This window comes from Taeniopygia guttata, chromosome 37 (assembly GCF_048771995.1).
Source record: "Taeniopygia guttata chromosome 37, bTaeGut7.mat, whole genome shotgun sequence".
Lineage (NCBI taxonomy): Eukaryota > Metazoa > Chordata > Aves > Passeriformes > Estrildidae > Taeniopygia > Taeniopygia guttata.
The window spans coordinates 1,402,253-1,425,385 of record NC_133062.1 but is presented as its reverse complement, the minus strand read 5'-3'; the positions used below and the strand labels follow the sequence as shown (position 1 = coordinate 1,425,385).

At 58.5% G+C, this 23,133-nt stretch overlaps 1 protein-coding gene across 1 annotated transcript in view; it reads left to right on the top strand.

The window, feature by feature from the left end:
- Positions 1-23,133, top strand: part of PRR12 (proline rich 12) — a 43,446-nt gene that overhangs the window by 10,205 nt on the left and 10,108 nt on the right. Inside the window, exons 4-10 of the mRNA XM_072921450.1 lie at positions 1,993-5,345; positions 10,742-11,342; positions 13,676-14,019; positions 16,774-16,890; positions 19,757-19,887; positions 20,686-20,750; positions 20,854-20,997. Of these exons, the coding sequence (XP_072777551.1) occupies positions 1,993-5,345; positions 10,742-11,342; positions 13,676-14,019; positions 16,774-16,890; positions 19,757-19,887; positions 20,686-20,750; positions 20,854-20,997 (4,755 nt within the window). The remainder of the gene's footprint in view (positions 1-1,992; positions 5,346-10,741; positions 11,343-13,675; positions 14,020-16,773; positions 16,891-19,756; positions 19,888-20,685; positions 20,751-20,853; positions 20,998-23,133) is intronic.

Here is a 23,133-nt window from a genome sequence, read left to right as displayed (position 1 = left end):
AACTGGTGGGTCTGGGGGCTTTTTTTGGGTCTGGGGGTCCCAGTTCTGCACCCCTCTGGGCAGACTGGTGGGTCTGGGGGCGTTTTTGGGGGTCCCAGTTCTGCACCCCCTCCTGGCAGACTGGTGGGTCTGGGGGCTTCTTTGGGGTGGGGGGTCCCAGTTCTGCACCCGTTTCTGGCAGACTGGTGGGTCTGGGGGCTTTTTTGGGGTGGGGGGTCCCAGTTCTGTGTCCCCTCCTGGCAGACTGGTGGGTCTGGGGGCTTTTCTGGGTCTGGGGGTCCCAGTTCTGCACCCCTCTGGGCAGACTGGTGGGTCTGGGGGTTCCAGTTCTGCACCCCTCCTGGCAGACTGGTGGGTCTGGGGGCTTTTTTTGGGGTGGGGGGTCCCAGTTCTGCACCCCTCTGGGCAGACTGGTGGGTCTGGGGGCTTCTTTGGGGTGGGGGTCCCAGTTCTGCACCCCTCCGGGCAGACTGGTGGGTCTGGGGGCTTCTTTGGGGTGGGGGGTCCCAGTTCTGCACCCCTCCTGGCAGACTGGTGGGTCTGGGGGCTTCTTTGGGGTGGGGGGTCCCAGTTCTGTGTCCCCTCCTGGCAGACTGGTGGGTCTGGGGGCTTTTCTGGGTCTGGGGGTCCCAGTTCTGCACCCCTCTGGGCAGACTGGTGGGTCTGGGGGTTCCAGTTCTGCACCCCTCCTGGCAGACTGGTGGGTCTGGGGGCTTTTTTTGGGGTGGGGGGTCCCAGTTCTGCACCCCTCTGGGCAGACTGGTGGGTCTGGGGGCTTCTTTGGGGTGGGGGTCCCAGTTCTGCACCCCTCCTGGCAGACTGGTGGGTCTGGGGGCTTCTTTGGGGTGGGGGGTCCCAGTTCTGTGTCCCCTCTGGGGAAACTGGTGGGTCTGGGGGTCCCAGTTCTGTGTCCCCTCCTGGCAGACTGGTGGGTCTGGGGGCTTTTCTGGGTCTGGGGGTCCCAGTTCTGCTCCCCTCCTGGCAGACTGGTGGGTCTAGGGGCTTTTTTTGGGGGGGGGGGTCCCAGTTCTGCACCCCTCTGGGCAGACTGGTGGGTCTGGGGGCTTCTTTGGGTCTGGGGGCTTCTTTGGGGTGGGGGGTCCCAGTTCTGCTCCCCTCCTGGCAGACTGGTGGGTCTGGGGGCGTTTTTGGGTCTGGGGGTCCCAGTTCTGCACCCCTCTGGGCAGACTGGTGGGTCTGGGGGCTTTTTGGGGTGGGGGGTCCCAGTTCTGCACCCCCTCCTGGCAGACTGGTGGGTCTGGGGGCTTTTCTGGGTCTGGGGGTCCCAGTTCTGTGTCCCCTCTGGGCAGACTGGTGGGTCTGGGGGCTTCTTTGGGGTGGGGGGTCCCAGTTCTGTGTCCCCTCTGGGCAGACTGGTGGGTCTGGGGGCTTTTTTGGGGGTCCCAGTTCTGTGTCCCCTCCTGGCAGACTGGTGGGTCTGGGGGCGTTTTTGGGGTGGGGGTCCCAATTCTGTGTCCCCTCTGGGCAGACTGGTGGGTCTGGGGGTCCCAGTTCTGCACCCCTCTGGGCAGACTGGTGGGTCTGGGGGCTTTTTTTGGGGTGGGGGGGGGTCCCCCCACTCCTCCTGGGGGTGTCCCCCCTCCCCAAATGGGGTCCCCACTCGTACCTGGGTGTCCCCCACTCCCCCTGCGGGTGTCCCCCCCCTCCCCAAATGGGGTCCCCACTCCCCCTGGGGGTGTCCCCCCTCCCCAAATGGGGTCCCTGGGTGTCCCCCCCTCCCCAAATGGGGTCCCCACTTGTACCTGGGTGTCCCCCTCTCCACCTGGGGCTGTCCCCTGTCCCCAAATGGGGTCCCTGGGTGTTCCTCACTCCCCCTGGGGGTGTTCCCCACTCCCCCTGGGGATGTCCCCACTCCCCCTGGAGGTGTCCCCCCTACCCCCCGGGTTCCCCACACATCCCGGGGTACCCGCACTCCCCCCACTCCCCTTCCCCTCTCTCCCAGCGCTCACCCCTCTGTTCTCCCCCCGGCAGCCATGCACACTCCCGCCCCGGCCGAGCTCTTCATCTCGGGAGCCCTTCCCGGCTCGGGCACCTTCCCGTCCTCCTCGGCGCTGGGCCCGTACCAGCACCCGGCGTCCTTCGGCGGCCGCAGCTTCCCGGTGGGTTCCCCGCTGAGCCTGCCCGAGGCCGCCTTCAGCCCCGGCTCCAACGGGCTGCTGTCGCCGCACGACCCGCTGCTGCACATCAAACCGGCGCAGCCCGCCGTGCCCTCCTCGCTGGGCTTCGACCGCCTGGGCTCGGCCGTGCTGGGCTCGGCGCTGCCGGCGCAGACGCCTCCGTACCGCCCGGCGCCCGGTTCCTCGCAGTTCAACCTGCTGGCCGCCGCCGAGCAGCCGCCGCAGCTCTATAACGCGCCCGTTTTCGGCGGCGCCAACGCGGCGGGCGGCGGCGACCGCGCCATTTCGCGGCAGGACAGCGTCATCAAGCACTACCAGCGGCCCGGAGCGTCGCAACCGCAGCTGCCGCCGACGCCGGGGCTGCAGCACTACCTGAGCTGCGGCGGATCCTACCAGCAGGTGCCGGCGCACCGCGCCCCTCTGTCCTGCAGCCCGCTGGGCGAGCAGTCGCCCGCCAGCTCCGAGGGCTCGCAGCAGCCCCCCAAGGCCGCGCCCGCCGCGCCGCGCCCCGAGCCGGGCTACCGGCCCATCATCCAGTCTCCCGGCTACTCCGGCGGCGCCGGCGGCGCGGCGGGCAACGGCGGCGCGGCGGGCGGCAACGGCGGCAAGTCCAAGAGCTACTCGGCGTCCAGGCAGCCGCCGCCGCGCTCCACCAACACGCCCAAGTGCCAGAGCAGCTACACGCCCGGCACGCCCAAGCCCAGCTCCGTCATCGCCAGCCAGTCGCCGGCATACTCGCCGGGCCAGCCGCCCCAGAGCCTGCTGGCCATGGGGGCAGCGCCCGGCTACACCGCGCCCGGCGCGCCCCAAAGCCTGCCCGGGGCGGCGCAGCCCGCGGGGGGCTTCAGCGGAGGGCAGGGCGGCGACCTGGGCGGCAAAGCCGGCGGCTACCAGGGCGGGGGGCAAGCCGGCGGGCAAGGGGGGCTGCAGCCCTGCGTCAGCGGCGCCGGCACCTACTCGCCCGAGCAGCTGCAGGCGCTGCCCTACGGCGTGCAGCCCGAGGGAGGGCAAGCGGGGGGCTACGGACCCCCGGCCCCCTCGCAGGGCTTGCCCACCGCCAGCCCCTCGCTGAGCTACAGCACCGGCCACTCGCCCGCCATGCCCGGCCCGCCGCTGCCCTACGCCGGCCTGGGGGGCTCCAGCCCCTCGCCCATCATCCGCCCGCTGCAGTCGCCGCCGGCCGCCCGCCCGCAGAGCGGCGCGTCGCCGGGCCAGTCGCAGAAGTACCTGGGCTCGGTGCTGTCGCCGTCCTTCATGGCCCCGCAGGGCTACGGCGCCGCTCCGGGCGGGGGGCTGGAGCGGCAGCCGCCCCCCGCCCCGCCGGGGGCGCCCCCAAATTTCGGCAAGGGGGCGAAAGGCGAGGCGGAGCTGCTGGCGGCGGAGCGCAGCGAGGACGAGGATTTCCTGATCCAGCACCTGCTGCAGGCGCCCAGCCCGCCCCGAGAGGGGCTGGGGGGCTGCGAGGAGCGCCCCAAAACTCTGGGGGGCTACGGGGGGGCGCTGGGCAAGGAGGAGCGGTACCAGCTGCAGAGCGTCATCCGGCCCAACTCCAACCTGGAGGCGCCGCTGGAGCTGGCGCTGCTCAAGGAGAAGAAGAAGCCGGAGAGAGGAAAAGAGTTTCGGGGGGCCAGCGCAGGAGGAGGAGGAGGGGGCGGCGAGGTGGCGGCCACCTCGGTGGTCCACTACGGCCACCAGCCGCCGCCCACGCTGGACACCTACGAGCTGAAGAAGCCGCCCGAGCACCTGCCCGGCGGCAAGGAGCTGGGCCCGCCGCCACCGCCGCACTCCTACCTGCCCAAAACCCCCGAGCACGGGCGGCTGGTGGGCGAGGGACCCCCGCTGGAGCCCCACAACCTCCTGCTGGACCCCTCCCCGGAATTGGGGGGCTCGCTGCTGCCCTCGGTGCTGACCCACACGCAGAGCCAGCTGCACGGCCGGCCCAAGGGCAGGGCCCCGATGGACGTTCACCTGCTGGAGCAGCAGCGGATGCCGCCCCCTCCACCGCCGCCCCCGCCGCCCCCCGCCGCCCCCTCGGCCGCCGCGGCCCCTCCGGCCGCCCCCTCCCCGCAGCTGCTGCTGGAAGCTCACCTGCACCAGGTGCGCTCGCAGGGGTTGGACCCCCAGGCCCCGCCGCCGCTGCCCCCCGACTCCATGGAGGTGCTGCCCCCTCCCCAGGAAATCCAGGACTTCTTGGAGCCCCCCTTGGGCCTGGAACCGCACCTGGGGCAGAGCGCGGGGGTGCAGGGACCGCCCGGGCACCTGCTGGACCCCGAGGGGGGCGTCCCGGCCGTGCCCCCCGAAGCCAAGGACCAGTTTTCGGAAGGGGGCAGCCCCGCGGGGGGCAAGGGGCGCTTCGTGCCCCTCACCTCCATCTGCTTCCCGGACGCTCTGCTGCAGGACGAGGACCGCGGCTTCTTCCCCGGCATGGAGGACATGTTCGGACCGCCGCCCGAGGATTTCCCCAAGCCCAGCGAGGAGGAGGAGGAGGAAGGCACCGCCAACGCCGCCGGGCTGGAGGCGCGGCCCGAGGCGATGAAACCGCCGCCTCCGTACGATATGGGGCAGAGCTACCCCTCGTTCTGCCCGCAGGACGGAGGGGCCGCCGGGGATCCCCCCCAGCTGGGGCTGGAGCCCCCCAAACACGAGTTACCCTCCACGGTGAACGCAGAACCGCTGGGCTTAATCCAGAGCACCGGCGACGGGGGTCCCAAACCGCCTCCTCCTCCTCTCAGCACCCCTTTATTCTGCTCCTCCAAACCCAAAAAGCTGCTGAAAACTTCATCCTTCCACCTGCTGCGCAAGCGGGACCCCTTCCCACCCCCCAAAAAAACCTACGCGCAGGAGTACGAGTTCGAGGACGACGAGGATAAAGCCGACGTGCCCGCCGACATCCGCCTGAACTCGCGGCGCCTCCCGGACCTGCTGCCCGACCTCATCTCCAGCTGCCGCCGGGCCCCGCTCACCCCCATGGGCGACATCGACTTCTGCCCGCACCCCGGGGCGCACCCCGCGCCCAAGAAGCGCGGCCGCAAACCCACCAAGCCCAAGCGGGAAGGGCCCCCCCGGCCCCGGGGCAGGCCCAGGATCCGGCCCCTGGAGCCCCCCGGCTTCCCCGAGGGAGCCAAGAGGCCGCGGGGACGGGGCCGGGGCCGCGGCAAGAAGGGCGGAGAGGATGGAGAGGGCGTGGAGCCGCTGCGGCCGCTCAAGGTGAGGGGCTTGGGGGCTTAAATGGGCCCTAAATCACCCGAAATTGGGGGTTGGGGGGCTTTAAATGGGCCCGAAATCACCCAAAATTGGGGATTGGGGGGATTGGTGTGCTTCAAAGGGTCCCAAAATGACCCAAAACTGGGACTTGGTTTGCTCGGAATGGTCCCGAATTGGGGTTTGAGGGCATTGGAGTGCTCGGAATGGTCCCAAAATGACCCAAAATTGGGGTTTGGGGTGGGGTTTGAGGGGTTTGATGTTCTTCAAATGGTCCCGAAATGACCCAAAATTGGGGTTTGGTTTGCTCGGAATGGTCCCGAAATGGGGTTTTGGGGCTGGAGGTGCTCAGAATGGTCCCAAAATGACCCAAAATTGGGGTTTGGGGGGTTTGGAGTGCTCGGAATGGTCCCAAAATGACCCGAAATTGGGGGTTGAGGGGTTTCAAATGGTCCCGAAATCACACAAAATTGGGGGTTGGGGTGGGGTTTGAGGGGTTTGGTGTGATTCAAATGGTCCCGAAACCACCCAAAATTGTGGGGTGGGAGGTTTGGTGTTCTTCAAATGGTCCCAAAATGACACAAAATTGGGGTTTGAGGGCGTTGGAGTGCTCGGAATGGTCCCAAAATGACCCAAAATTGGGCGTTGGGGTGCCTCAAATGGTCCCAAAATGACCCAAAATTGGGGGGTGGGAGGTTTGGTGTTCTTCAAATGGTCCTAAAATGACCCAAAATTGGGGTTTGGGGGGCTTCAAATGGTCCCGAAATGACCCAAAATTGGGGTTTTGGGTGGGGTTTGAGAGGTTTGATGTTCTTCAAATGGTCCCGAAACCACCCAAAATTGGGGGGTGGGAGGTTTGGTGTTCTTCAAATGGTCCCAAAATGACACAAAATTGGGGTTTGAGGGCGTTGCAGTGCTCGGAATGGTCCCAAAATGACCCAAAATTTGGGCTTGGTGTGCTTCAAATGGTCCCGAAATCACCCAAAATTGGGGAGTGGGAGGTTTGGTGTTCTTCAAATGGTCCCGAAATGACACAAAATTGGGATTTGGTGTTCTTCAAATGGTCCCAAAATGACCCAAAATTGGGGTTTGGTTTGCTCAGAATGGTCCCGAAATGGGGTTTTGGGGCTGGAGGTGCTCAGAATGGTCCCAAAATTGGGGTTTGGGGGGTTTGGAGTGCTCGGAATGGTCCCGAAATGACCCAAAATTGGGGTTTTGGGTGGGGTTTGAGAGGTTTGATGTTCTTCAAATGGTCCCGAAATGACCCAAAATTGGGGGTTTGGGTGGGGTTGGAGATGTTTGATGTTCTTCAAATGGTCCCGAAATGACCCAAAATTGCGGTTTGAGGGCATTGGAGTGCTCGGAATGCTCCCGAAATTACCCAAAATTGGGGGTTGGGGGCTTTTTGAGGGGTTTGGTGTGCTTCAAATGGTCCCAAAATGACCCAAAGTTGGGGTTTGGGGGCTTGCAGTGCTTGGAATGGTCCCAAAATGACCCAAAATTGGGGTTTTGGGTGGGGTTTGAGGGGCTTGGTGTGCTTCAAATGGTCCCGAAACCACCCAAAATTGTGGGGTGGGAGGTTTGGTGTTCTTCAAATGGTCCCGAAATGACACAAAATTGGGGTTTGAGGGCGTTGGAGTGCTCGGAATGGTCCCGAAATTGGGGGTTGAGGGGGTTGGAGTGCTCGGAATGGTCCCAAAATGACCCAAAATTGGGGGTTGGGGGGCTTCAAATGGTCCCAAATTGGGGTTTCGGGGCTGGGGGTGCCCAGAATGGTCCTAAAATGACCCAAAATTGGGGGTTGGGGGGCTTCAAATGGTCCCAAATTGGGGTTTCGGGGCTGGGGGTGCTCAGAATGGTCCCGAAATGACCCAAAATTGGGGGTTGGGGGGCTTCAAATGGTCCCGGAATGACCCAAAATTGGGGGTTGGGGGGCTTCAAATGGTCCCGGAATCACCCAAAATTGGGGTTTGGGGGGAGTTGGAGTGCTCGGAATGGTCCCAAAATGACCCAAAATTGGGGTTTGAGGGCGTTGGAGTGCTCGGAATGGTCCCGAAATGACCCAAAATTGGGGTTTGGGGGGCTTCAAATGGTCCCAAAATGATCCGAAATTGGGGGTTGGGGGGTTTGGTGTTCTTCAAATGGTCCCAAAATGACACAAAATTGGGATTTGGTGTTCTTCAAATGGTCCCGAAACGACCCAAAATTGGGGTTTGAGGGCGTTGGAGTGCTCGGAATGGTCCCAAAATGACCCAAAATTGGGGGTTGGGGGGCTTCAAATGGTCTCGGAATGACCCAAAATTGGGGTTTGGGGGAGTTGGAGTGCTCAAAATGGTCCCAAAATTGGCGTTTGAGGGGGTTGGAGTGCTCAGAACGGTCCCGAAATGACCCAAAATTGGGGTTTCGGGGCTGGAGGTTGGAGTGCTCGGAATGGTCCCAAAATGACCCAAAATTGGGGGTTGGGGCGCCTCAAATGGTCCCGAAATCACCCAAAATTGGGGTTTGAGTGGCTTCAAATGGTCCCGAAATCACCCAAAATTGGGGGTTGGGGCGCCTCAAATGGTCCCGAAATGACCCAAAATTGGGGTTTGAGGGGGTTGGAGTGCTCGGAATGGTCCCGAAATGACCCAAAATTGGGGGTTTGGGGGGGTTGGAGTGCTCGAAATGGTCCCAAAATGACCCAGAATTGGGGTTTTCTCCCCCAGATCAATGTGGGTGTGTCCATGGGGGTTGTGGAGGGGTCACTGGGGGTTACTGGTCCATACTGGTCCATACTGGTCCATACTGGAGCCTCCTGACCCCCCAGATCAAACTGGCTGTGTCCATGGAGGGCGGGTCAGGGAATCCCAGTACAAACCAGTACAAACCAGTAACCCCTTTTCTTCACACAGATCAAACTGGCCATATCCATAGATGGGTTAGCGTATCCCAGTACAAACCAGTATAACCCAGTAAACCCCTTTGTCTCACAGATCAAACTGGCCGTGTCCATAGATGGGCTCAATGTCTCCCAGTACAAACCAGTATAACCCAGTACAAACCAGTAACCCTTTTCTCTCCCCACAGATCAAGCTGGGTGTCCATAGATGGGCTCAATATCTCCCAGTCCAAACCAGTACAAACCAGTAACCCTTTTCTCTCCCCACAGATCAAACTGGCCGTGTCCATAGATGGGCTCAATATCTCCCAGTACAAACCAGTACAAACCAGTATAACCCAGTAACCCTTTTCTCTCCCCCCAGATCAAGCTGGGTGTCCACAGATGGGCTCAATGTCTCCCAGTACAAACCAGTATAACCCAGTAACCCTTTTCTCTCCCCACAGATCAAACTGGCCGTGTCCATAGATGGGCTCAATGTCTCCCAGTACAAACCAGTATAACCCAGTAACCCTTTTCTCCCCCCACAGATCAAGCTGGCCGTGTCCAATGGGGTCATGGGGTCATGGGATCAGTGTCTCCCAGTACAAACCAGTACAAACCAGTAACCCTTTTCTCTCACAGATCAAACTGGGTGTCCATGGGGGAGTCACGGTTGGATCCATGTGTCCCAGTACAAACCAGTATAACCCAGTAACCCTTTTCTCTCCCCACAGATCAAACTGGCCGTGTCCATAGGTGGATTAGCATATCCCAGTACAAACCAGTACAAACCAGTAACCCTTTTCTCCCCACAGATCAAACTGGCCATGTCCAATGGGGGTCATGGGGTAATGGGGTCATGGGATCCATGTCTCCCAGTACAAACCAGTATAACCCAGTAACCCTTTTTCTCTCACAGACCAAACTGGGTGTCCATGGGGGAGTCACGGTTGGATCAGTGTCTCCCAGTACAAACCAGTACAAACCAGTAACCCTTTTCTCTCCCCATAGATCAAACTGGCCATGTCCATAGATGGGCTCAATATCTCCCAGTACAAACCAGTACAAACCAGTAACCCTTTTTCTCTCCCCACAGACCAAACTGGGTGTCCATGGGGGAGTCACGGTTGGATCAGTGTATCCCAGTACAAACCAGTATAACCCAGTAACCCTTTTCTCTCACAGATCAAACTGGGTGTCCATGGGGGAGTCACGGTTGGATCAATATCTCCCAGTACAAACCAGTATAACCCAGTAACCCTTTTCTCTCCCCACAGACCAAACTGGCCGTGTCCATAGATGGGCTCAATGTCTCCCAGTACAAACCAGTACAAACCAGTAACCCTTTTCTCTCACAGATCAAACTGGCTGTGTCCATAGATGGGTTAGCGTATCCCAGTACAAACCAGTACAAACCAGTATAACCCAGTAACCCTTTTCTCCCCACAGACCAAACTGGCCGTGTCCAATGGGGGTCATGGGGTAATGGGGTCATGGGATCCATGTCTCCCAGTACAAACCAGTACAAACCAGTAACCCCTTTTCTCTCACAGACCAAACTGGCCGTGTCCATAGATGGGCTCAATATCTCCCAGTACAAACCAGTATAACCCAGTAACCCTTTTCTCCCCACAGATCAAACTGGGTGTCCATGGAAGAGTCAGAGTTGGATCAATATCTCCCAGTACAAACCAGTACAAACCAGTAAACCCTTTTCTCTCCCCACAGACCAAACTGGCCGTGTCCAATGAGGGTCATGGGGTCATGGGATCCATGTCTCCCAGTCCAAACCAGTACAAACCAGTAACCCTTTTCTCCCCCCACAGATCAAACTGGCCATGTCCAATGGGGGTTATGGGATCCATGTCTCCCAGTCCAAACCAGTACAAACCAGTAACCCTTTTCTCCCCCCACAGATCAAACTGGCCGTGTCCATAGATGGGTTAGTGTATCCCAGTACAAACCAGTATAACCCAGTAACCCTTTTCTCTCCCCACAGACCAAACTGGCCGTGTCCAATGAGGGTCATGGGGTCATGGGATCAATGTCTCCCAGTCCAAACCAGTACAAACCAGTTAACCCTTTTCTCCCCACAGATCAAGCTGGCCGTGTCCAATGGGGGAGTCACAGTCGGATCCATGTCTCCCAGTACAAACCAGTACAAACCAGTAACCCTTTTCTCTCACAGATCAAACTGGCCGTGTCCATAGATGGGTTAGCGTATCCCAGTACAAACCAGTATAACCCTGTAACCCTTTTCTCCCCACAGATCAAACTGGCCATGTCCAATGGGGGTTATGGGATCCATGTCTCCCAGTACAAACCAGTACAAACCAGTAACCCCTTTTCTCTCACAGATCAAATTGGCCATATCCATAGATGGGCTCAATGTCTCCCAGTACAAACCAGTACAAACCAGTATAACCCAGTAACCCTTTTCTCCCCACAGATCAAGCTGGCCATGTCCATAGATGGGTTAGTGTATCCCAGTACAAACCAGTATAACCCAGTACAAACCAGTAACCCTTTTCTCCCCCCACAGATCAAGCTGGCCGTCTCCAAGCCGGACGCCTCTCCCGGCTCCGTCCCCGGCTCCGTCCCCGGCTCCGTCCCCGGCTCCGTCCCCGCCATTCCCGGCTCCGTCCCGGCAGCACCGGGCCCGTTCACCGAGGCGCCACCACCATCACCGAACCGCGCCAAACCGCCGCAACCACCACCGCAACAACCGCAACAACCACCACCGCAACCACCGCAGCAGCGGCTGCGCGAGGCCGAGGAGAAGCAGCCTGAGATGAAGTTGGGTTTCATGGCCTCCTTCCTGGACTTCCTGAAATCCGGCAAGCGCCAAGCGGCACCGCCCGGCAAAGCCCCCAAGGGCGGCGCGGCGCCCCCCGGCTTCGCCCCCGCCGTGCTCGGGGGGTCCCTGGAGGGCGGCGAGGCCGAGGGGGGGCTGGTGATGGCGTGTCCTTCGCCCTGCAAGCGCCTGGACGAGGAGCTGAAGAGGAACCTGGAGACGCTGCCCTCCTTCTCCAGCGACGAGGAGGACTCGGTCAGCAAGAACCAGGACCTGCAGAAGAGCATCAGCTCCGCCATCTCGGCGCTGGATGAGCCCCCCGAGCGCAGGGAGCCCCCCGAGGCGCACGGTGAGAGCTGACAGGACCTGACAGGACCCATAAACAGCCTCCAGGGGTTCATAGGGACCTTCCAGGACCTTCCAGGAGTTCACAGAGACCTTCCAGGGGCTTGTAGAGACCTGCCAGGGCTTCATAGAGACCTTCCAGGACCTTCCATGGGCTAGTAGACACCTTCCAGGGGTTCATGGGCACCTTCCAGGAGCTGCCAGGGGTTCATAGGGACCTGCCAGGACCCATAAACAGCCTCCAGGGGTTCATAGGGACCTGCCAGGACCTGCCAGGGGTTCATAGAGACCTACCAGGGCTCATAGGGACCTTCCAGGACCTTCCATGGGCTTGTAGAGACCTGCCACGGACTTCTAGAGACCTGCCAGGAGCTCATAGAGACCTTCCAGGACCTTACAGGCATTCATAGGGACCTTCCAGGACCTTCCAGGAATCCATAGGGACCTGCCAGGACCTTCCAGGAATCCATAGGGACCTGCCGAGACCTGCCAGGGGTTCATAGGGACCTGCCAGGAGTTCACAGAGACATTCCAGGGGCTTGTAGAGACCTGCCAGGGGTTCATAGGGACCTGCCAGGGCTCATAGGGATCTTCCAGGACCATCCATGAGCTTGTAGAGACCTGCCAGGGCTTCATAAGGACCTGCCAGGACCCATAAACAGCCTCCAGGGGTTCATAGAGACATTCCAGGACCTGCCAGGGGTTCATAGGTACCTGACAGGACGCATAAACAGCCTCCAGGGGTTCATAGGAACCTTCCAGGACCTGCCAGGGGTTCATAGAGACCTTCCAGGACCCATAAACAGCCTCCAGGGGTTAATAAGGACCTCCAGGACCTGCCAGGGGTTCATAGAGACCTTTCAGGACCCATAAACAGCCTCCAGGGGTTCATAGGGACCTTCCAGGACCTGCAGAAGAGCATCAGCTCCGCCATGTCGGCGCTGGACGAGCCCCCCGAGCGCAGGGAGCCCCCCGAGGCGCACGGTGAGAGCTGACAGGACCTGACAGGACCTGACAGGACCTGGGAGAGGGCACAGGGAGCTGCCAGGGGTTCATAGGGACCTTCCAGGACCTTCCATGGGCTTGTAGACACCTTCCAGGGGTTCATGGAGACATTCCAGGAGCTGCCAGGGGTTCATAGGTACCTGACAGGATGTATAAACAGCCTCCAGGGGGTCATAGGAACCTTCCAGGACCTGCCAGGGGTTCATAGGGACCTGCCAGGACCTTCCATGGGTTCTTAGGAACCTTCCAGGTCCCAAAAACAGCTTCCAGGGGTTCATGGTGACCTTCCAGGACATGCCAGGGCTTCATAGAGACATTTCAGGGGTTCATGGTGACCTTCCAGGGGTTCATGGTGACCTTCCAGGGCCTGCCATTGATTCATAAGGTCTTTCCAGAGGTTCATGGTGACCTTACAGGACCTGCCATGTGTTCATAGGGACCTGCCATTGATTCATAGGGACCTTCCTGGGGTTCATGGTGACCTTCCAGGACCTGCCAGGGGTTCATAGAGACATTTCAGGGGTTCAAGGTGACCTTCCAGGGGTTCATGGTGACCTTCCAGGGGTTCATGGTGACCTTCCAGGACCTGCCATTGATTCATAGGGACCTTCAAGGGGTTCATGGTGACCTTCCAGGACCAGCTGGGGTAGCCGTGGCCTTTCTATACCCCTTCCAGGACCTTCCATTGATACATGGGGACCTGCCATTGTTTCCCATGACCCTTCCAGGACCTGCCATTGTTTCCTATGACCCTTCCAGGACCTGTCTAACTCTCTCCGCCCCCCCCCACAGCCGCCCCCCCGCCGGAGGATCCCCCCCCGCCCCCTCCCCCCGCGCCCCCGGAGCCCCCCCAGAACCTACATAGGGACCTGCCAGGACCTGCCAGAGTTCATAGGGACCTGCCAGGGCTTCATAGGGACCTGCCAGGGGTTTATGGTGACCTTCCAGGACCTGCCATTGATTCATAGGGACCTGCCAGGGGTTCATGGTGACCTTCCAGGACCTGCCAGGGGTTCATAGGGACCTGCCAGGGGTTCATGGTGACCTTCCAGGACCTGCCAGGGGTTCATAGGGACCTGCCAGGGGTTCATAGGGACCTGCCAGGGCTTCATAGGGACCTGCCAGGGGTTCATGGTGACCTTCCAGGACCTGCCATTGATTCATAAGGTCTTTCCAGGGGTTCATGGTGACCTTCCAGGACCTGCCATTGATTCATAAGGTCCTTCCAGGGGTTCATGGTGACCTTCCAGGACCTGCCATTGATACATAAGGACCTGCCATTGTGTCCCATGACCCTTCCAGGACCTGTCTAACTCTCTCCCCCCCCCACAGCCGCCCCCCCGCCGGAGGATCCCCCCCCGCCCCCTCCCCCCGCGCCCCCGGAGCCCCCCCAGCCGGAGCCGCCCCCTCCCCCCGCAGCCCCGCCGGGGTCCCCGCCCGGGACCGGGACCGGGGCCGGGGCCGGGGGGTCCCCGAGCCCCCCCCGGGGGTCCCCGGAGCCGCCGGAGCCGCCGGAGCCGCCGGAGCCGCCGGAGCGGCCGCTGCACCTGGCGCAGAAACAGGGAACGGCCGCCGTGTGCGGGGACACCAGCGACGAGGAGGAGAGCGGGGGAGAGGGGATCTTCAGAGAGAGGGACGAGTTCGTGGTGAGGGTGGAGGATATCCCCGCACTCAAGGTGAGACTGGGATAAACTGGGATGGACTGGGAGGGACTGGGAGTCACTGGGAGTCACTGGGAGTCACTGGGGAGAGGGGATATTCCGGGAGAGGGACGAGTTCGTGGTCAGGGTGGAGGATATCCCCGCACTCAAGGTGAGACTGGGATGGACTGGGACAAACTGGGAGGGACTGGGAGGGACTGGGAGTCACTGGGAGTCACTGGGGAGAGGGGATATTCCGGGAGAGGGACGAGTTTGTGGTGAGGGTGGAGGACATCCCCGCACTCAAGGTGAGACTGGGATGGACTGGGATGGACTGGGAGGGACTGGGATGGACTGGGAGGGACTGGAACGGACTGGGAGGGACTGGGAGTGAGGACATGGCACTGGGAGTCACTGGGAGTCACTGGGATAGACTGGGAGTCACTGGGAGCACTGGGGAGAGGGGATCTTCAGGGAGAGGGACGAGTTCGTGGTGAGAGTGGAGGATATCCCCGCACTCAAGGTGAGACTGGGATAAACTGGGATGGACTGGGACGAACTGGGAGTCACTGGCAGTCACTGGGAGTCACTGGGATGGCACTGGGAGGGACTGGGAGGGACTGGGAGTCACTGGGGAGAGGGGATATTCCGCGAGAGGGACGAGTTCGTGGTGAGGGTGGAGGATATCCCCGCTCTCAAGGTGAGACTGGGATGGACTGGGAGGGACTGGGATAAACTGGGATGGACTGGGAGGGACTGGGAGTCACTGGGAGCACTGGGGAGAGGGGATATTCCGGGAGAGGGACGAGTTCGTGGTGAGGGTGGCGGATATCCCGGCACTCAAGGTGAGACTGGGACGGACTGGGATGGACTGGGATGGACTGGGACAAACTGGGACAGACTGGGATGTACTGGGAGTCACTGGGAGGGACTGGGAGTCACTGGGAGGGACTGGGACAAACTGTGAGCGAGGACATGGCACTGGGAGTCACTGGGAGTCACTGGGAGCACTGGGGAGAGGGGATATTCCGAGAGAGGGACGAGTTCGTGGTGAGGGTGGAGGATATCCCCGCACTCAAGGTGAGACTGGGATGGACTGGGAGGAACTGGGATAAACTGGGAGGGACTGGGAGGGACTGGGACAAACTGGGAGTGAGGACATGGCACTGGGAGGGACTGGGAGCACTGGGCAGAGGGAATCTTCAGGGAGAGGGACAAGTTCGTGGTGAGAGTGGAGGATATCCCCGCCCTCAAGGTGAGACTGGGACGGACTGGGATAAACTGGGATGGACTGGGATGGACTGGGAGGGACTGGGATGGAACTGGGAGTGAGGACATGGCATTGGGAGTCACTGGGAGTGAGGACATGGCACTGGGAGTCACTGGGAGCACTGGGGAGAGGGGATATTCCGAGAGAGGGACGAGTCCGTGGTCAGGGTGGAGGATATCCCCGCACTCAAGGTGAGACTGGGATAAACTGGGATAAACTGGGACAAACTGGGAGTCACTGGGATAAACTGGGAGGGACTGGGAGTGAGGACATGGCACTGGGAGTCACTGGGAGTCACTGGGGAGAGGGAATATTCCGAGAGAGGGACGAGTTCGTGGTGACAGTGGAGGATATCCCCGCACTCAAGGTGAGACTGGGAGCACTGGGATGGACTGGGACAAATTGGGACAAACTGGGAGTCACTGGGAGTGAGGACATGGCACTGGGAGTCACTGGGGAGAGGGGATATTCCGGGAGAGGGACGAATTCGTGGTGAGAGTGGAGGATATCCCCGCACTCAAGGTGAGACTGGGATAAACTGGGAGGGACTGGGACAAACTGGGATGGGACTAGGATGGACTGAGACAAACTGGGATGGACTGGGATGGACTGGGAGGGACTGGGAGTCAGGACATGACACTGGGAAAGGAACTGGGAGCACTGGGAGGGATCTGCATGAGGAATTAGGGTTGAACTGGGATTGAGCTGGGATTGAACTGGTGTTTAACTGGGATTGAACTGGTGTTTAACTGGGATTGAATTGGTGTTTAACTGGGATTGAACTGGTGTTTAACTGGGATTGAATTGGTGTTTAACTGGGATTGAGCTGGTGTTTAACTGGGATTGAACTGGTGTTTAACTGGGATTGAACTGGGATTGAGCTGGTGTTTAACTGGGATTGAACGGGATGGATTTTGGGATGATTTGGGGCGGATTTTGGGGTTGATTCTGTGATGGATTTGGGGTAGATTTGGGATGGATTTGGGGCATATTTTGGGGTTGATTTTGGGATGATTTGGGGTGGATTTGGGGTGGAATTTGGGGTTGATTTTGGGCTGAATTTGGGGTGGATTTGGGGTTGATTTAGGGATGAATTTGGGATGGATTTTGGGGTTGATTTTGGGCTGGATTTGGGGCGGATTTGGGGTGGATTTTGGACTGGATTTGGGGCGGATTTGGGGTGGATTTTGGGCTGGATTTGGGGCAGATTTGGGATGGATTTTGGGGTTGATTTAGGGCTGAATTTGGGGTGGATTTTGGGGTGGATTTGGGGTATTTTGGGGCAGATTTTGGGGTTGATTAAGGGCTGAATTTGGGGCGGATTTGGGCGGATTTTGGGATGGACTTTTGAGGATTTTGGGGTGGATTTTTTTGTATTTTGGGGTGGATTTTGTGTATTTTGGGGTGGATTTGGGGCTGAATTTGGGGCAGATTTTGGGGTTGATTTAGGGCTGAATTTGGGGCGGATTTTGGGCGGATTTGGGCGGATTTTGGGGTGCTGACCCCCCGAATCTCCCCAGCTGGCGCTGCAGACGGGCCGGGAGCCGCCGCCCATCTGGCGGGTGCAGAAGGCGCTGCTGCAGAAATTCACCCCCGAGATCAAAGACGGGCAGCGGCAGTTCTGCGCCACCAGCAACGTGAGCGGCACCCCAAAAACTCCGGGGGGACCCCAAAAACAGCCTGGGACACCCCAAAAAATACCAGGGCAACCCAAAAATACCAGGGGGACCCCAAAAAATACCAGGGGAACCCCAAAAACACCCGGGGGAACACCAAAAAATACCGGGGAAACACAAAAATACCAGGGGAACACAAAAATACCGGGGGAACCCCAAAAAATACCAGGGGAACCCCAAAACACCGGGGGACCCAGAAAATATCGGGGGAACCCCAAAAACAACAGGGGGAGCCCAAAAAATACCAGGGGAACCCCAAAAAATAGCCAGGGGAACCCAAAAACAACAGGGGGAACCCAAAAATACCGGGGGAACCCCAAAAAATACCGGGGGAACCCCAAAAATACCGGGGAACCCAAAAAATACCCAGGGGAACCCAAAAAATACTGGGGAAACACCAAAAAATATCGGGGGAACCCCAAAAATACCGGGGGAACACCAAAAATACCAGGGGAACCCCAAAAATACCGGGGAACCCAAAAAATACTGGGGGAACACCAAAAATACCAGGGGAACCCCAAAAATACCGGGGGAACCCAAAATATCAGGGAACCCAAAAACACAGTGGGAACCCCAAAAATATCGGGGAAACACCAAAAACACCGTGGGAACCCAAAAATACCAGGGGAACACCACAAAATATGGGGGGAACCCCAAAAACACCGGGGGAACCCCAAAAACACGGGGGAACCCCAAAACCAGCCTGGGGAACCCCAAAATCACCCAGGGCACCCCAAAAAATACCGGGGAACCCAAAAATACTGGGGGAACCCAAAAAATACCAGGGGAACCCCAAAAAATATCCGGAGAACCCAAAAACACCCGGAGGAACCCAAAAAGCACCCGGGACACCCCAAAAAATACCAGAGGAACCCAAAAAACAGCCGGGAGAACCCAAAAACTCCCAGGGAACCCCAAAAAATACTGGGAGAACACAAAAATACTGGGGGAACCCCAAAAAATACCGGGGGAACCCCAAAAATACCCGGGGGAACCTAAAAACACAAAGGCACCCCAAAAAATACCATAGGAACCCCAAAAAACAGCCGGGAGAACCCCAAAAATACCTGGGGAACCCAAAAATACCGGGGGAACCCCAAAAAATACCGGGGAACCCCAAAAAATATCGGGGGAACCCCAAAAAACACCGTGGGAACCCCAAAAAATATCGGGGGACCCAAAAATACTGGGGGAACCCAAAAATACCGGGGAACCCCAAAAAATATCGGGGGAACCCAAAAACAGCCTGGGGAACCCCAAAATATCAGGGAACCCAAAAACACAGTGGGAACCCCAAAAAATACCGGGGAAACCCCAAAAAATACCGGGGGAACCCCAAAAAATACCGAGGGAACCCCAAAAAACAGCCGGGGGAACCTAAAAATACCCAGGGACCCAAAAATACTGGGGGAACCCCAAAAAATACTGGGGGAACCCAAAAACAGCCTGGGAAACCCAAAAAACAGCCAGGAGAACCCAAAAAATACCGGGGGAACCCCAAAAAATACTGTGGGAACCCCACAAAATACCAGGTATTTTTGGGTATTTTTGGGTGGATTTTTGGGTGTTCTGGGTGGTTTTGGGGTGGATTTTTTGGGATTTTCAGGGGAATCTTTGGGTATCTTGGGTGGATTTTGGGGTGAATTGTTGGGATTTCGGGGTGAATTTTGGGGGTGGATTTTGTGGATTTTGGGGTGGATTTTTCAGGTTTTTTTTGGGGATTTTGGGTATTCTGGGGTGGTTTTGGAGTGGATTTTGGGGTGAATTTTTGGGATTTCGGGGGTGGATTTTTGGGGATTTTGGGGTGGATTTTTGAGGATTTTGGGGTGGATTTTTCAGGTTTTTTTGGGGATTTTGGGTATTCTGGGGTGGTTTTGGAGTGGATTTTGGGGTGAATTTTTGGGATTTCGGGGTGGATTTTGGGGGTGGATTTTTGGGGATTTTGGGGTGGATTTTTGGGGATTTTGGGGTGGATTTTTCAGGTTTTTTGGGGGATTTTGTGTATTCTGGGTTGGATTTTGGTTGGATTTTGGGGTGAATTGTTGGATTTCGGGGTGGATTTTGGGGGTGGATTTTTGGGGATTTTGGGGTGGATTTATGGGTATTTTTGGGTGGATTTTTGGGTATTCTGGGTGGTTTTGGGGTGGATTTTTTGGGATTTTCAGGGGAATCTTTGGGTATTTTGGGTGGATTTTGGGGTGAACTGTTGGGTTTTGGGGTGGATTTTGGGGGTGGATTTTTGAGGATTTTGGGGTGGATTTGGGGGATTTTGGGGTGGATTTTGGGGGATTTTGGGGTATTTTTTGGTGGATTTTGGGGTGGATTTTTGGGTATCTTGGGGTATTTTTTGATGGATTTTGGGGTGGATTTTTGGGGATTTTGGGGTGAATTTTTCAGGTTTTTTTGGGGATTTTGTGTAATTTGGTTTGGATTTTGGTTGGATTTTGGGGTGAACTGTTGGCGATTTTGGGGTGGATTTTTGGGGATTTTGGGGTGAATTTTTCAGGTTTTTTGTGTATTTTGGGGTATTTTGAGTGGATTTTGGGGTGAATTGTTGGGATTTCAGGGTGGATTTTGGGGTGGAGTTTTCAGGTTTTTTGTGTATTCTGGGTTGGATTTTGGGTGGATTTTGGGGTGAACTGTTGGGTTTCGGGGTGGATTTTGGGGGTGGATTTTTGGGGATTTTGGGGTGGATTTTTCAGGTTTTTTTGGGTATTTTGTGTAATTTGGGTTGGATTTTGGTTGGATTTTGGGGTGAATTTTTGGGATTTCGGGGTGCTGAGGATTTCGGGGTGCCTGACCCCCCTTTGTGCCGCCCCCCCCGCAGTACCTGGGCTATTTCGGGGACGCCAAGCACAGGTACCAGCGGCTCTACGTCAAGTTCCTGGAGAACGTCAACAAGAAGGATTACGTGAGGGTCTGCTCCCGGAAACCCTGGCACCGCCCGCTGGCGCTCAGGTGGGCACACCTGGGCACATGGAGACACACCTGGGGGCACCTGGAGACACACCTGGCACACCTGGGGGCACATGGGGGCACACCTGGGGGCACCTGGGGACACATTTCGGGGCACATGGAGACACACCTGGGCACATATCTGGGCACACCTGGGAACACCTGAGCACACATGGAGACACACCTGGGCACATCTGGGCACACTTTTGGGCACACCTGGGAACACCTGGGCACACCTCTGGGCACACCTGGGCACACCTGGGACACACTTTTGGGCACACCTGAGGACAATTGGGCACATCTGGGGTCACCTGGGCACACCTGGGACACACCTGGGACACACCTGGGCACAATTGGGGCACACCTGGGCACAGTTTTGGGCACACCTGGGCACACTTTTGGGCATACCTGAGCACACCTGGGAACACCTGAGCACACCTGGGCACACTTTCAGGCACACCTGAGGACAGCTGGGCACATCTGGGGTCACCTGGGCACCTCTGGGGGGGACACCTGAGGACACCTGGGCACACTTTTGGGCACACCTGGGGACAGCTGGGCACACCTGGGACACACCTGGGCACACCTGGGACACACCTGGGCACAATTGGGACACACCTGGGACACACCTGGGCACACCTGGGGCACACCTGGGACACACCTGGCCACACTTTTGGGCACACCTGAGGACAGCTGGGCACATCTGGGGTCACCTGGGCACACCTGGGGGCACACCTGGGCACACCTGTGGGCACACCCCCTCTAACCCCGCCCCTTTCTCTCTCTCGCCCCTCCCCCCAGGAGACAGCCCCACCCCAAGCCCAGCGCCCCCAAAGCCCCTCCCCCGCCCCGCCCCGAGCCCCCCGACAAACCCCAAAAAGCCGAAAAAACCCCCAAATCCGACAGAGCCCAAAAGGCCGAGCGGCCCCCCCGGAGCGACCCCCCCGCCCCTCCCCCCCCCCGCGCCCCCGCCCCCCCCCGCGCCCCCCAAATCCAAACCCAAACCCCCCAAAGTGAAGGCGGAGCCGCCCCCCAAAAAACGGAAAAAATGGCTCAAGGAGGCGGCCACGAGCTCCGAGTCCGAGTCCAGCCCCGACCCCCTGAGCGAGGAGGGTGAGCAGGGGCACCCCGAAATTTGGGGGGGGACCCCGAAATCTGGGGGGGGAACCCGAAATCTGGGGGGGGGAACCTGAAATTGGGAGGGGGACACCCAAAATTGGGGGGGGAAAGCAAAATTTGGAGGGGAAAAATGGGATTTGGGGGGGAAATCCAGGGATTTGGGGGGGGAATTGGGATTTGGGGAGGGAACCCAAATTTTGAGGGGGGGGGAACTTGAAATTTGGGGGGGCGGAACCCGAAATTGGGGGGAGCCCCCCAGGGTTTGGGAGGGAACCCAAAATTTGGAGGGGAAAAAAGGAATTTGGGGGGGAAATTCAGGAGTTTGTTGGGGGGAATTGGGATTTGGGGAAGGAACCCAAAATTTGGGGAGGGGGGACCCGAAATTTGGGGGGAACCCAAAATTTGGGGGGGGAACCCGAAATTTGGTGGGGGAACCCGAAATTGGGGGGGGGAAAGCAAAATTTGGAGGGGAAAAATGGGATTTGGGGGAAAAATTCAGGGATTTGTGGGGAGAATTGGGATGGAGGGTGTGCAGGGGGCACCCCGAAATCTGGGGGGAACCCCGGGATTTGGGGGGGGAAACCAAAATTTGGAGGGGAAAAACAGGATTTGGGGGGAAATTCAGGGATTTGTGGGGGGGATTGGGATGGAGGGTGAGCGGGGGCACCCCGAAATTTGGGGGGGGGACCCCGAAATCTGGGGGGGGGATTTGGGGACAAACCCGAAATTGGTGGGAGCCCCCCAGGGTTTGGGGGGAGAAAGCAAAATTTGGAGGGGAAAAAGGGGATTTGGGGGGGAAATCCAGGGGTTTGTGGGGGGGAATTTGGGGAATTGGGATTTGGGGAAGAAACCCCAAATTTGGGGGGGACTTGGGATTTGGGGAAGGAACCCAAAATTTGGGGGGGACATGGGATTTGGGGAGGGAACCCAAAATTTGGAGGGGGGAGGGAACCCGAAATTTGCGGGGGAACCCAAAATTTGGGGGGGAATCTGGGATTTTGGGGGGGAGAAACCAAAATTTGGAGGGGAAAAAAGGGATTTGGGGGGGAAATCCAGGGATTTGTGGGGGGGAATTGGGATTTGGGGAAGGAACCCAAAATTTGGGGGGGAAAATGGGATTGGGGGGCACCCCGAAATTTCGGGGGTAGGGGGAACCCGAAATTGGGGGGAGCCCCCCAGGATTTGGGGGGAAAGCAAAATTTGGAGGGGAAAAATGGGATTTGGGGGGGAAATCCAGGGGTTTGGTGTGGGGGAATTGGGATTTGGGGAAGGAACCCAAAATTTGGGGGGGAAAATGGGATTGAGGGGCACCCCGAAATTTGGGGGAGGGGGGGACCCCGAAATTGGGGGGAACCCCAGGATTTGGGGGGAAAGCAAAATTTGGAGGGGAAAAAGGGATTTGGGGGGAAATCCAGGGGTTTGTGGGGGGAATTGGGATTTGGGAAAGGAACCCAAAATTTGGGGGGGAATCTGGGATTTGGGGGCACCCCGAAATTTGGGGGAGGGGGGGGACCCGAAATTGGGGGGAACCCCCCAGGATTTGGGGGGGGAAAGCAAAATTTGGAAGGGAAAAATGGGATTTGGGGGGAAATCCAGGGGTTTGTGGGGGAGAATTGGGATTTGGGGAGGGATCCCAAAATTTGGAGGGGGGGGGGACCCCGAAATTTGGGGGGAACCCAAAATTTGGGGGGGGAAACCCGAAATTGGGGGAATCCCCCAGGGTTTGGCGGGGGAAAGCAAAATTTGGAGGGGAAAAAAGGGATTTGGGGGGGAAATCCAGGGATTTTTGGGGGAAATTGGGATTTGGGGAAGGAACCCAAAATTTGGGGGGAAACCCAAAATTTGGAGGGGGAAAAAAGGGATTTGGGGGGGAAATCCAGGGGTTTGTTGGGGGGAATTGGGATTTGGGGAAGGAACCCAAAATTTGGGGAGGGAACCCAAAATTTGGGGGGGATCTGAAATTCGGGGGGAGGAGCCCTGGGATTTGGGGGGAATCCGAAATTTGGGGGGACCTCAAATTTGGCAGGGGGAGAACCTAAATTTGGGGAAGGAACCCGAAATTTGGGGAGGGGGAACTCGAAATTTGGGGAAGGAACCCCAAAATTTGGGGGTGAACCCGGGATTTGGGAG